This window comes from Grampus griseus (assembly GCF_964374135.1).
Source record: "Grampus griseus genome assembly, chromosome: 13".
Lineage (NCBI taxonomy): Eukaryota > Metazoa > Chordata > Mammalia > Artiodactyla > Delphinidae > Grampus > Grampus griseus.
Window position 1 is genome coordinate 67662732 of NC_139007.1, and position 15369 is coordinate 67678100.

Genomic DNA, 15369 nt, shown 5'->3' on the forward strand with positions numbered 1-15369 from the left:
GCATCAGATTATGCATTAGAAGACGAGAGGACCTAGATTCAAGGTTGGCTGTCCTATTTACTATCTGGTCAACCTTGATTGAGCCACTTAACACTCGTTGAGGTAGTTCTATCATTGTGAAATCTTAGTGGTAATACCAGTTCCATCCACTTTATCTTAAGTGATTAAAATATCAAAGTTTCTTTTCAACTAAAGATAATTTAAGATCATTTTTTCTAGTTTTTTTCTAGTTCTGTTTTCTGGGCAAATTATATCCTTTGTTTATAATATTTTTTCATAATCTTGAAGAAAATCAGCAAATTTTTAGGTTAACTCAGCTACTGACTCTACTATCTGAATTCATCAAGTTCTAGTCCCTTGACTTTCTACAGTAGCAATCTCCACTTTTTTCTTATTCAAACCACTCCATGAAGCTCTAGAAAAAGGTCATCAGTGAACTTTTCCCAAATCCAGTCAACATGTAATGCTCATCTTACTTGGCCTTTCTCTAGTAATTGACACTGGTGATCAAGGCTTTCTTGAAATTCCTTTCTCTTATGGCTTCAATGAAAAATCTAATTTTTCTCTCAGTTCTCAGATCATTTCTTCTTAGGTTCCTCTATGCCTGCCTTTCCTTTAAATATTAGTGTTTCCCAGGTATTTGTTCTTATTTCATCCTCAGCTGCCCCAAGCAATTTTATATACTCCTACTAATTTACTGTCTGTATGTTAGTAATTCCCAAACTTATAGCCCTAGCCCTCCACTCTCATGAGTTGAATTGAGATTTCTACATGTCGAAGATAGAATTAATCTGTTCAACTAGGCAGTTTCTAACTCTCATAGCATACATATATTATTCTTTATATCAAAGAGTTTTTGTGAGGTACTGACATGATGTAACAAAAAGAGCTTGAACTTTAAGATCAAAAAGGCCTGGGTTCAAATTCTGGCTCCCATATTTACTAATTACATAACCTTTGGACAGATTTCTTCATCCCTCAAGTATCCAGTTCCTCATCTGTTGTACATGTTAATAAAATATTCTGTCTCACTGGGATGATATGATAGAGTATATAAGGCAAACCAATAACCTGTGACTATAAGAGGATTCCTCTTCAAGTGTTTCCTCAAGAGAAGTAATACTATTTATTGATATTTATAAAAATACACTTATAAAGTGCTGCCTAATGTAAGAAAATCTAGCAAAATGCATGAATATTCTCATTGTGTTGTGCTAAATAATAAGCTCACTTTTTATGCTTAACTTTTAAGATTGACTCCTTGATATATTTTTATAGTGTTTTAGTCTAAAAACTAAATTGTGACTAGAAATGTTGGTGGTTGTCAAAGGTAACCACATCGTTATTGAATTTGTCTCCTTTTCGATTGAAAATCTGAAAAGTAACTTATCCTCTTATTTTGTGTAGTCCAGATTTTAGTACAGTTTTGAATACCTGTCTAAACCGAGGATTTAGTAGACTGCTAGACAATATGGCTGAGTTCTTTCGACCTACTGAACAGGACCTGCAACACGGTAACTCCATGAATAGGTAAGAAGACATAAAAGAATGTTATCAGTCTAAAGAATGTTCTAATAAAATAGTGCTTTGGGATGTGTTTATTTTTTGTTCCAGGTAACAAAAATATCTTAGAGGATAAATTTGAATGTTTGTTTTTTCAACAAATTAAACTGTGTTCAACCAATGACTCCTTCATTAGGAGGAGCTCTTTCAGTATTCAATATTAAAACTTTCATTTCTTCCAAAAATTTTGCCACTATATAAAGTACTTAAGTTGTGAAACTATTTTTTCTATAGGCCAAATTTCAATTATTGGGGCTTTTTAGATTTCACTCTTTAGAATACAAAACTGAAAACATTATTTAAGTTTTAATGTTTTCTCTTGTATTATTCCAGTACTATAAGCCGTAATTAGCCTGTATAATTCAGCCAAGCATTCTTGTTTCTAAATTCCCACTTGATGAATTATCTCCTAGTTCTACAGCCCTTATTGTAGGATTAGGAATGTTTATTTAGTGCAATTGGTAGTGATTTTAATCATAACTATTACTAAGTCATGGATTCACACTGCCAAAAGATATCTTATGGTTTTATTATATTCTTATCATCTCAGCATGAGCACCTTGAATCTCCTATTAGGATTTACACTCTTTTGCAGTTTTTTAAGTTAAATTCAGAAAATAATAGGTACTAAATCAATGTTAACTGACTATAAACTCATCTGTTAAAATTAGGGGTAACAGTAACTGATATGCAGTATGTATGTGCAATGTCCAATTTAATTCTCAAATACACAGGGCAAGATTATTTTATTTGCCCGGTTCTCTGGGACCCATCTTTATTATACAAAAAGGAATAATTTGCAGTTAACATTGAGGATTTGGAATGCCTAGCATCATAAAATTTATTTTCTGAAGCAATTTAAATATCATCCTAAAATCTTTTTTAGCAGTTCTTTAAATTATCAAAAAAAAATTTCAGCCTCTATAAAATACTCCCTAAATCAAGGTGCTCCAGTCAACAAAATTTCACTATAATCTCTACCTAGCAGAAGTATTAGTCATTTCCTGAGTAGTTATAAGAATTGTAATAGTTGATATAATATAAACAAATACTTGATCTTATACACTAAAGAATTATAAAAATTATGTTACAATTACATCAGCCATTGATAGTCTTTTCTGAACTCCTGTAGTACTCATTATCACTCCTGTAGTACTCAGTGTTTATACTTAACTATTGGCAAAGAGAGAAAATATCACTAATTATGTGTACTACAATTAATAATCCAGAACCCTCAAGAGAATCAACAGAAAAATGATGTAAACTAATAAAACATTAAATTTTACATATATATGTATATATTACATATGTATATATTTATGTATATACTATATATACAACATGTGCATATAATATATATGTATATATAAACATATATATATATAATATTAAAAGTTTTCCTATCACAAGAAACAACCCAATAGAAAATATGATGGATAAACATGGGATGTAAAAGAAAAACTATGCACTTAAAGTACGAATATAGATATGAGTCCTAAATAAAATATAAACAAATGAAATCCAGAAATATATAGCAGTAATAATAATGACCAGTACTTCTGTTTTCTTTTTCTACATACAAGTATGATAGGTATTTTTCAGAACATTATCTCATTGAATTCTTAAAATAGCCCTAGGAAGTAAGTACTAGTATCTTCCTCTTGCCACAGGTGAGGAAACTAAGACAGAGAAAAATTAAATAATTTGTGGTCACGCAGCCAGCGAGTAGTAAAGCCAGATGTTCACTCACATTTGTCTCACATCAGAGCCTGGAATTTCTAGTTATTCTCCAAGACTGTGACTAATTAGGGTTTATTTTAAGAATGCAAGGAAGTTTAAACATTAAGAAAGTTATTACACTAATTCATAACATTAATAAGTTAATAGGACAAAAAACAAGCATCATCTTCAGTGTTGCTGAAAAAGCATTCAATAAAATATAACTTTTATTACTGATAAAACCTCTTCTAGAAATAAAAAATCCTTTTTATATAATAAAATATTTGAAATCAAAAGCAAATGTTATACTTAATGGCAACACACTAGAATTATTTCCATTAAATTAAAAACAGTATAAAGATGGTCACTATTGTCATATTTATTCAGCATCATTTTATTATTCTAACCAGTGCAGTAAGACTAGGAAGAGACAATTTTGAGAACCAAATTCAGGAATGCCAGTGATTTTTATATATTTATTTTACGAAGAGACACTTACTGAATGTTTATTACTGTATAATAAACTGTTAGTTGACTCTTGATTTTCTAAGTTAAATTCTTATCTTCAGAAAATGACATTAGTTTCAGAAAGGGAGAGAAAAAAGTTATTGTTATATGAAAGTGACATGATTTTATACTTAGAAATCCAAGAGAATCAGCTAAAATTTGTAAAGTTAGCTTCCCAAAATTAATCTATAAATGTGGTCAAAGTACCATCAAAATCCACTGAGGATTAGAGAGTGGTTGCTTTGTTATTTTTGAACCTGAAAAATTGATAGTACTGGGCTTCCCTGGTGGTGCAGTGGTTGAGAGTCCGCCTGCCGATGCAGGGGACACGGGTTCCTGCCCCAGTCCCGGAAGATCCCACATGCCCCGGAGCGGCTGGGCCCGTGAGCCATGGCCACTGAGCCTGCGCGTCCGGAGCCTGTACTCCGCAATGGGAGAGGCCACAACAGTGAGAGGCCCGCATACCGCAAAAAAAAAAAAAAAAAAACTGATAGTACTAAAGGAGGAATAAAGGGCTGAGAATACTCAAGAAATTATTGAAGAAGTAGAGCAATGAATACTTTCCCTATAGAACATGTATTATAAGGTACAGTTATTCAAATAATATGTTACTAGGAATAGATGAATTAGTGAAATAGGATATAAAATCCAGAAACAGGCTCTAAAATATACAAGATATAGCATATGATAAAAGTTAGGAAGAGATGTATTATTTAGTAAATAACGGTAAGACAGTCATGGTAAGATGACTAATTGTAAAATAAAGTTAGAGCCCTTCTGTACCATACTTATAGCCAGAAACAAAAACAAAAGCAAAAACCAGGGGGTTTAAACAATCAAAACATAAATGAAGTGATAGAAAACAGGTGAATATTTAGCTGATCTCAAGATGGAGAAAGTTTTTCTAAGAATGAAAGTAAAGAACTTTATATGAATAAAATAATGTTTGGCGGTAAAATTTAAAAGTTAAAGATCAAGCAATTTATAACTTTATAATCAATATTAAATGCAAATGATATATTGGGGAAGTATTTGCAAATTATATGCATCATATACAGAGGTTAATAGCATTATATACACATCAGTTAAGGAAGGAAACCCAAAGAAGGAGATGGTCAGAGACACAAACATAATTCACAAAAGAGCATGTAGAAATGACCAATTTGTCCATTTATCTAAAATCTGTTTATTAAACATCTGCTATTTATCAAGTACTTTACTAAGTCTCTGTCCTCATGGATCTTATAATCTAGTAGGAGAAACAGACAGTAAACATAATTGCATAAACTATGATAAGTGTTATATAGGAAAAGAATGTTGAGCATATAATAGAAGTATTTGAACAAACATGGAAAGTCAAGTAGAGTTTGCAAGGAAATAATTTGAACAAGAACAAAAAGATGAGGTCTTGGATAGAGTGAGGCAGTTGACATTCAGAGCAGAAGTCATAGCGCAAAGACTTTGAAGACAGGAGGACCACAGTACACTTCGAGGACCTGGAAGACCAGTGTGGCAGCTGAAAGGATGGAACTAGGGAAAGAATGGTGTGAGATGAAGTTGGAGAATTCAGCACATACAGGTTATGATTGTCAGCTTGAGAATGCTGGGGAGCCACTAGAAAAGTGGCAAGAGAGTGACAGGATGGGATTTACATTGTAGGATCACTTTGATTGCTTTGTGAAGGTGGAATTGGGAAAGTAGACATTGGGGGTGGGACATAGCAATGGATGAATGAAACTTTTATTAATCATGTCAACAAGTATGTTTTGAGCACACACTGCACCAGGCCCTTTACAAAGTGCTAGGATAATACAGTGAGTGAGGTGGGCATGAAACCACATGGACCTTGTGTGGTAGTGCTGTCTTCAATTTCTGTGGAAGACAAATTCACTAACATATAAAGAGACACATCAAACAAAAATCATGACAGGTTTTGAAAAATGCTGCAAAGGTACCAAGGGGGAGAAGTGGTGGGGTGGGGGGTGGGATGGTGAGATGAATTGGGTGATTGGGATTGACGTGTATACACTACTATGTATAAAATGGATAACTGTTAAGAACCTACTGTATAAAAAATAAGTTAAATATAAAAATTCAAAAAAAAAAAGAAAAATGCTGCAAAGGTACTGTGAAGGAGAATAATGACTGATCTCTTCAGGAATGCATAAATCTCTCCACTTTTTTCAATGCAATCCCTATCAAACTACCACTGGCATTTTTCACAGAACTAGAATGAAAAATTTCGCAATTTGTATGGAAACACAAAAGACCCCGAATAGCCAAAGCAATCTTGAGAATGAAAAAAGGAGCTGGAGGAATCAGGCTCCCTGACTTCAGACTATACTACAAAGCTACAGTAATCAAGACAGTATGGTACTGGCACAAAAACAGAAATATAGATCAATGGAACAGGATAGAAATCCCAGAGATAAACCCACGCACATATGGACACCTTATCTTTGATAAAGGTGGCAGGAATGTACAGTGGAGAAAGGACAGCCTCTTCAATAAGTGGTGCTGGGAAAACTAGACAGCTACATGTAAAAGTATGAGATTAGATCACTCCCTAACACCATACACAAAAATAAGCTCAAAATGGATTAAAGACCTAAATGTAAGGCCAGAAACTATCAAACTCTTAGAGGAAAACATAGGCAGAACACTCTATGACATAAATCACAGCAAGATCCTTTCTGACCCACCTCCTAGAGTAATGGAAATAAAAACAAAAATAAACAAATGGGACCTAATGAAACTTCAAAGCTTTTGCACAGCAAAGGAAACCATAAACAAGACCAAAAGACAACCCTCAGAATGGGAGAAAATATTGCAAATGAAGCAACTGACAAAGGATTAATCTCCAAAATTTGCAAGCAGCTCATGCAGCTCAATATCAAAAAAACAAACAACCCAATCCAAAAATGGGCAGAAGACCTAAATAGACATTTCTCCAAAGAAGATATACAGACTGCCAACAAACACATGAAAGAATGCTCAACATCATTAATCATTAGAGAAATGCAAATCATAACTACAATGAGATATCATCTCACACCAGTCAGAATGGCCATCAACAAAAAATCTAGAAACAATAAATGCTGGAGAGGGTGTGGAGAAAAGGGAACACTCTTGCACTGCTGGTGGGAATGTGAATTGGTTCAGCCACTATGGAGAACAACATGAACGTTCCTTAAAAAACTACAAATAGAACTGCCATATGACCCAGCAATCCCACTACTGGGCATATACCCTGAGAAAACCAAAATTCAAAAAGAGTCATGTACCAAAATGTTCATTGCAGCTCTATTTACAATAGCCCGGAGATGGAAACAACCTAAGTGCCCATCATCGGATGAATGGATAAAGAAGATGTGGCACATATATACAATGGAATATTACTCAGCCATAAAAAGAAACGAAATTGAGCTATTTGTAATGAGGTGGATAGACCTAGAGTCTGTCATACAGAGTGAAGTAAGTCAGAAAGAAAAAGACAAATACCGTATTGTAACACATATATATGGAATTTAAGAAAAAAAAATGTCATGAAGAACCTAGGGGTAAGACAGGAATAAAGACGCAGACCTACTGGAGAACGGACTTGAGGATATGGGGAGGGGGAAGGGTGAGCTGTGACAGGGCGAGAGAGAGTCATGGACATAGACACACTAACAAACGTAAGGTAGATAGCTAGTGGGAAGCAGCCGCATGGCACAGGGATATTGGCTCGGTGCTTTGTGACAGCCTGGAGGGGTGGGATAGGGAGGGTGGGAGGGAGGGAGACGCAAGAGGTAAGACATATGGGAACATATGTATATGTATAACTGATTCACTTTGTTATAAAGCAGAAACTAACACACCATTGTAAAGCAATTATACCCCAATAAAGATGTTAAAAAAAAAAAAAAGCATTCCCTCAAATCTTAGCACAGCATACTAGTTAGATACCATAGCTTCAGCATTTTCATGATATTTAAAAGGAAAATTTTAGTGTAGTCCCAGGTTTAAATGTATGAAATGTGATATTTTATGTAATAAATCAAGTCCTTAACCCACACACAAAAAGTAGTTTCATTATTTAACAGTCATTATATATATAGTCACACATAACATTCATTCATTCATTCATGCAGGAAATGTTTATTGAGCATTTACAGGTTAGAAGGTCATTGCTGTAGTCTAGAGAAGAGAGAATGCCTAGTGTGGATGGGTTTGGCAATGGGGAGAAGTAGACACATTTGAGAAATATTGAGGATTGTGGAGAGGCTGGATATAGGCAGGAGAAGGAAGTACCGATGATCCCAGGTTTCCTACTTACTCAGCTGACTAGATGACAGTACAGTTCACTGAAGTAGAGGGAAAAAACATTTGACATTGCTAGTAATTAAGAGAAATACAGAGCAAAACTGTGAGATGCCATTTTCAGCTATCAGACATATGAAGGTTAAAGAAAAAGATAATGCTTGATGTAGAAAGAAGGCATGATAGAGCAGGTATCCTCATAAACTGTTAGAGAAGCAGAGAGCATTTGGCAATATACATTTTAAAGCTTAAAAGCATTCATACCCTTCGACCCAGTAATTTACTGTAAATACAAAAAGTTATTTATATTAAGGAATATTAGGCAAAAACTTAAATGCCCAACTGTAGGGAGCTGATGATATAAATTGTCACAGCTAGAGGATGGATTACTATATAATTATTAAAAAACAGACAAAAACTTTGGAAGAACTTTTAATGAGATGGAAAAATGATTATAACCTGTGAATAAAAATGCAAAACAAGTGTTGCTTGGGATGTTATAGTTGTGTGTTAAAAACACAAAAAGTATAGATATGTATATATAAAAAATTACTGGAAAAAATTAATTATGATGTCAATTGACATCATAGTTGTTATTTCTAGGTGGTAGAATTATATGTGGTTTTTATTTTCTTATTAATACATTTCTATAAGTACTTTTCAATGACTATTACTTTTATAATTAAAATATTAAGTTCCTATAAGATAATTTAAGAAAATAATTATTACTGTGATGATTTTTCAGTCTTTCCAGTGTCAGCCTGCCTTTAGCTAAGATAATTCCAATAATAAATGGACAGATCCATTCAGTTTGCAGTGAAACACCTAGTCATTTTGTTCAGGTAAGAGGAAAGCTTGGGGGTATTATTAAAAACAGACTGTACTCTTGGTTGTGATCCTATTTGTCCAACATAAAATTACATTTCTCTTCTATGATATTTGTTCAAAGAAACCAAAAACTTGAAACCACATGTAGAGTATGGTAGCATGACCCATGAGAGTAATAATGTATCATGGCACTTTTATGAGGTTGGGAATACCTTTCTCCATGTTATAGTCCAACACGTGTTAGACAGACTACATTTTAGTCCAAATACATTCTAGTGGTCAGTTGAATTTACAGTGTTACTGTTTTGCATTAAGCTGTGCTAGTAGAAAAGTTGAGCCTTGAGGCAAATCAGCGAACTAGTTCCTCGCATTTTGAGGAAAAATTGAAAATTTTTATGGGAAAGGTAAAGCATCTTAATAGCTAATAAATACAACAATTAATAGTGCACCAATAATCTGCTCATTAAAAACTGCATACTCAGTAGGTTATTTAAATTTTTCATTAGACTACCTATAACTCCATCTCCTTTCTTAGGAAAGCATTTTAGAATACATTGAGTAAGACTAATTTTATTAAAAGGACAACTTTGAATCCATAGGTTTTTTTCCAAGTCACTTGCAAACTTGGAAACTGTACAACAAGTAATAAATTACCTGCAATACACCTCAGTTCCAAACCACTGCCATAATGTGCAGTGCAAAGAGACCCTAGGCCTAAGTGTAAAGATGGCATCTTCTCAGTATCGTTTATCTCTGTGGATTTCTACTTGAGGACATGAAGAGTCCTGAGACTATGGGTTGTAATTCTTCCTTTCTCTGTATAGTGTCATTAGCTTGTCCTTAACATGCTACTTTTCCTCACTCCTTCAGTCTTCTGTGTCATCCTCTCACCCATGAGAATTAGCCATTCATATTTCAGAAGAAAGAATGAATAAGGCTGATCTCATTTCACTTAATTTTAAGCTTAATTTAAGCTCAAAAAATCTTAATTAAAAACTTAGTTTTAAATTTTCTGTTTATTTTTTTTAATTTTTACATGTATATTAGTGTGAGAAAAAAAGTTATAACTTCTGGCATTTAAACCTTTATCTTTCTCCATTTTCATGAAGTCTCTGGCTTCATCAGTAAGCTGTTCATCTTGACAAGTGGGAAATACAGCTAAGCGTAATACAACACCAGCTCTGGTGCTTAAGTAATTTATGTTCTACATTAATTAAAGTCTGTATAATTGAGAATGAAGACAAAAGGTTTCAACCTAGTAAAAACATCATTGATACTAATGCTTAGTAAATTTTCTTAGTGTGACTGGATGTAGATTGAGTTTATAAACTAGACCATTAATTGACAAGACTTCCACCAATTTTTTTAACTATGATTTCTATGAGTTAAAATGCCACGTGGTATTCAGAGAATTTAACCTTGAATTTGTGAGAACAAGACTTACCTAAGCTCACTTGGGTTTTCTGATGCTTAGGAGAGAACACAAAGGATAGGTTCACTTCTTGTTTCTCTGCTGCTCACAGGGCACTTAATGGTTTCTGTTGTCATAGATCCTTTCACTATCTGGAGAAGACTGTGGACGCCTCCTCAGAATAATGCCTATAAATGCATATTGTAAAATACGTAGGTTTTAAAGAAAACCAATTGCATACAGTTTTAAAATACTTTTAAAAATCAGATTTACGATATAGCAATATTGCTTCTTTGTTCATGCATTAAATAACAAGATGTAATGGCACTCCATGTAACTTCCACAGCTGTCTATCATATTATGTAAAAATGTCTGATTTCTACTAAAGGCAAATTCAGAGGTTCTGCTGCTACTATCAGTTTGTTGCTTACATTCATAACTGAAGGAAATGCTAGATTTTAGTTGAAGATTAATGAAAATAAAGATGTAATTTTTTCCTTATCTACATTCACAGATCCCTTAAGAACCCCTGTTCTCAGGTGTATATGTGTGATTATGTATGTGTGTATATGTAATATATGATATACTACATATATTCTATGTTAGAAAGTAATATACCTCAATCATGTCATGTCAGCTTCCAGCAAAAGTACCTTTAGACTTGTATAGTGTTGTAATCATTTATTCAACAGATACTCTTCTAGCACTTGACACACACAGAAATCCATTTGAAGACTATTTTGGGTCGTCTTCTCTAAGCCACACTTGAATACTTATCATATCCACTATCTCTCACATAAGAACTTAAACAATAAACATCTCCAGGAATTTATTATAAGAAAAACTACTTCTTTCATTAAATGGTTTTCTTTTTGGCCTTAATGCCACAAAACTTAGAGCTAACTTTGTTGCTTGATTACAGAAATGAATTCTGATTATCTGTTCTTTTTATAAACTGTAATGTTTTATTGTCGTCTTTGCTAGGATCTGTTAATGATGGAGCAAGTGAAAGACTTCGCTGCTAATGTGTATGAGGCCTTTAGTACTCCTCAACAACTGGAGAAATGATTTTTTCCTTCAGGAAGAACTACAGTGGAATTCATTTGCTTTAAAAAATACACTGAATAAATCAACTATATAGAGGGTAATGATTTGGTACTGAAATGTCTAATAAAAATATATTCATAATCAAAGTCTTCATTTCATAATAAAATAGATTTATTTGGCATCTTAATATATTTTTTTAAAGTCATCAACAAACTGGTTTTTGTGGGCATATCTGAGTGTACACAGGGCAAATGTCAGAATTGTTAATAATTTGTTACACCATGGATATTAGTTCCAAACTGATTAATGTAGATACTTCTTTTATATAATAGGAAATTCAGTATACTTTGACATTAATACTGAGGTAAAATCTGTTTGGGAAGTAGGTGTGAAGTCTGGAAAATAATGCTATTTAATCATTAAGTTCTCTGGACTACAGTATACAGGAGTGAATCAGACTTCCAGTTAGTATTCAAAGGGATAAGTTATTTGTCTTAAATATACCTGATTGAGGACTTCGTTTTTTTAGAGAAATCAGTTAATTTAGCAACTGTGATCTGGACTTCCCTGGCAGTCCAGTGGTTAAAACTCCCTGCTTCTCCTGCAGGGGGAACGGGTTCGATCCCTGATCCCTGGTCGGGGGAACTAAGATTTTGCATGCCGCATGGCACGGCCAGAAAAAAATAGGGAACAACTATGATCAGCAATTTTTTTCTTTACTGTTGTTAACAATCCTTAGGAAACTACATATTGATTTAGGGGCAAAAATTGTGTTGATGCCGTTTACTCACAGCTATGATTAACTACTGTACATAGTTTCATTCATTTTTTGTAAATAATTTTAATAACTTTGTATTGATTTTGAACAGTGAATCTTATTGCAATAAAGTATTTTAGTAAAATATGGTTTTATTGAGTTAATACTTTACAACTATTAATTTATTTGTCCCATAGCATTTTTGCTGTTATTTTTGGAGATTACACTAGTTTTCAAGTTTCATTTTAACTGGTAATTGTTGCTTTCTTTTAACTTATTTGTTTAGAAAAAATAAATAGCATTTCCTTCTGAAAAGAAATAATTCATTGTTCTAGTAAATCTATAGTTCTTTATATGGGTAATTAGAGCAGAAATAAATGAATCATGATCGTCATTATATTAGATATATTTTCAGTAGCATAAGAATATTTTCAGTAGCATCATTTTATGTTGTTTTATTTCTCTAACATATAACATATAGCTAAATAGTAGAAGGTAGAAAATGAATTGTGAAGTCTCTTCTAAGGCCAGGTTAGGCCTGAAGCCAACCACTAGGGAATCTATGCCTAGAATATTTTTTTAAAAAAACAAAAAACAAAACAAAAAAAACAGAAAAAACAGATGTAAAAGTGGAGAGGAGAGCAAATGCTTCTTTTCAAAATTTGACAGAATATAATTATGTTATTTCTAATAGGGTGGTGGAAAAACTATATTTTGGAAAATTAGTAAATGTGTGTGTAATAGGGCATGCATCTCTTCCAGCAATATTAACCCAGGATTTCATCCAAGGAAATTTTGAGAATGAACAGGTGCAGCCTTGTTAAGGATAGAAAGCTGATCATCTGAAAATTATCACCTGGAATCATCTACCTCTGTAGAGTTGTAGCAGTTTTAGAGATGACAAGGTAAAAACCACATGTATTTAAAGCTAATTGGACTTAGACATTATAAATTTGTCTTCTAATTGTACAGTAGGAGCCCTTTTATCTGGGACCCTTAGTTGTTTGGTTAATCCAAGAAGTCATTTAAAGCAGGGTATCATTTAAAAAATAACACATGTATTCTTAGATATTTTAACTTAAAATATAAATAATCTTTATTTGCCAGTTATTGAATGTAGGACCCATGTCTTTTCTACCTTTTCAGTGTAGGTCTGCTTCTAAGGGTTCTCTAATTGTCTTTCTTATACAGATCACATGTATTAACATTATATAGTTGTAAACCAGGGGTACAGAATTCTTGTAGATTTTTACTATATTTCCCTTCAGTCTTTTACAACTTTTTTTTTTTTTTTTGGCTGCGTTGGGTCTTCGTTGCTGCGCGCAGGCTTTCTCTAGTTGTGGCGAGCGGGGGCTACTCTTCATTGCAGGGCGCGGGCTTCTCTTTGCAGTGGCTTCTCTTGTTGCAGAGCACGGGCTTTAGGCGTGCGGGCTTCAGTAGTTGTGACTCGCGGGCTCTAGAGCGCAGGCTCAGTAGTTGTGGCACACGGGCTTAGTTGCTCCATGGCATGTGGGATCTTCCCAGACCAGGAATCAAACCTGTGTTCCCTGCATTGGCAGGTGGATTCTTAACAACTGTGCCACCAGGGAAGTCCTTTTACAACTGTTTTACCCACAATTAATTAACCAGTACATTTAAATTGGGAAAAAAAAAGGCAACATATGTTTATCTAGTTTTTCCAAAGTATTCAACTTGGTTTTCACAGAAACTATAACTGTTCACACTCATTTCATCTGCTTATGCAACATGATAAAAAGTTCTACTGGCATAATCAGTTTGGTAACTATAGTAGTTTCCTAGAACTGCCATAACAAATTACCACTAACTGTGTGGCTTAAACAATAGAAATTTATTCTCTCACCATTCTGGTGCTTAGAAATCCAAAATTAAGGTGTCAGCAGGGCCATGCTCCCTCTGAAGACTCTCAGGAAGAATCCTTCCAGTCCTTCCTTGACTCTTCCAGCTTCTGGTGGCCCCAAGAATTCCTTGGCTTTGTAGCAGCGTAGTCTCTGCTTCTGTCTCCATATGGTCATCTTTTACATGCTTGTGACCCCTGCATCCAGTATGATCTTACTTCAATATTTACTTTAATTGCATCTGCAGAGACACTACTTCCAAGATCATATTCTGAGCTTTTGGGTAGACGTGAATTATTGGGGAACACTATTCAACCCATAACAGTAACGAACTCAACTAACCCTTGGTAAACATATATTGCAGCAAGTGAAAATCAAGGTGAAGCATGTGCCAGACAGAAGCCTACTAACTGAAAGCCTGCAGCTTGCCTGGGCGTCAATCAGTATGCTTTTCCAAGAAAATGGAGAGCATCCGTTAATCTAGTGAGTTGGGTAAATGGAGATTACTTAAAACAGCTTCTACTTTCTCCTTCAAACTTGCATAAATGTGTTGGTTACTGTATATATATAAAAATCTGATATGAACAATTATTTATTTTTTTGCAAGTTAGGAAGGTTTTCATCTAACCAGGTCTTTTACTTACAAAATTGAAATGAACAGAAGGCAAAACATCTGTCTTGTTTTCTATTGTCCTAATTCATATTTATTTGATTAGCCTGACCTTTTAAAGTAATTGTGTTGCTTCAATGTGGCACTCATAAGAAAATGAGAGTCTTATTAAAGTGATATCCATATTTTAAATGATATCAATGTCTAAATCATTCAGTCTAATAATCTAGCTTTGCTTGCCTTCAATATTTCTCATCATTAAAGAAAAATCCAAAGTTACTGAAATTCAAAACAAGTCAATTTTGTGCCTATTTAGTAACTCTGGGAAAAGGCACAATTGCTTGGGGGGTTAAGGACTATTGGCTAAAATAGGTAATAAGAGCTCTGGTTTTTAATTATCCTTACTATAATTCCTGCCCTCCATACCAATGATAATGCTAAGAATTTGATGGAATATTTTAAAATGCTTGTTATGAGTCCCACTTATAGTATATTTCACATATAAGCAAGATATACCTTAAATAAACTTAAATTTGGTGTCTCATTCTGTTTCATATATAATGTCTGGTTATTAGCAAAGCATTTTATCAGCACCTCTGAATGCTGAGCTGTATTTTATCATTTAGCTCCCTCACAGCTACCCATTAACTAAACCCTATACCTAACTATAATTTGCTTAAATAGTTCCATTTTCCCTCTATTTGTAAAGGTCAAGATGGACAGGGTAGGAATTTAAATGATTGACAGGTTTTTAGTCTCAAAAATACTT

The 15369-nt window shown here is 33.8% G+C and overlaps 1 protein-coding gene across 2 annotated transcripts in view; it reads left to right on the forward strand.

Annotated features, from left to right (window-relative positions):
* PEX3 (peroxisomal biogenesis factor 3) overlaps positions 1–12254 on the forward strand; it is a 36608-nt gene extending 24354 nt beyond the window's left edge. For both annotated transcript variants that reach the window (XM_082668899.1, XM_082668900.1), the window contains exons 10-12: positions 1408–1530; positions 8837–8933; positions 11315–12254. In XM_082668899.1, coding sequence (XP_082525025.1) covers positions 1408–1530; positions 8837–8933; positions 11315–11398 — 304 coding nt within the window. In that variant the 3' untranslated portion in view covers positions 11399–12254. The remainder of the gene's footprint in view (positions 1–1407; positions 1531–8836; positions 8934–11314) is intronic.
* The last annotated feature ends 3115 nt before the right edge of the window (positions 12255–15369 follow it).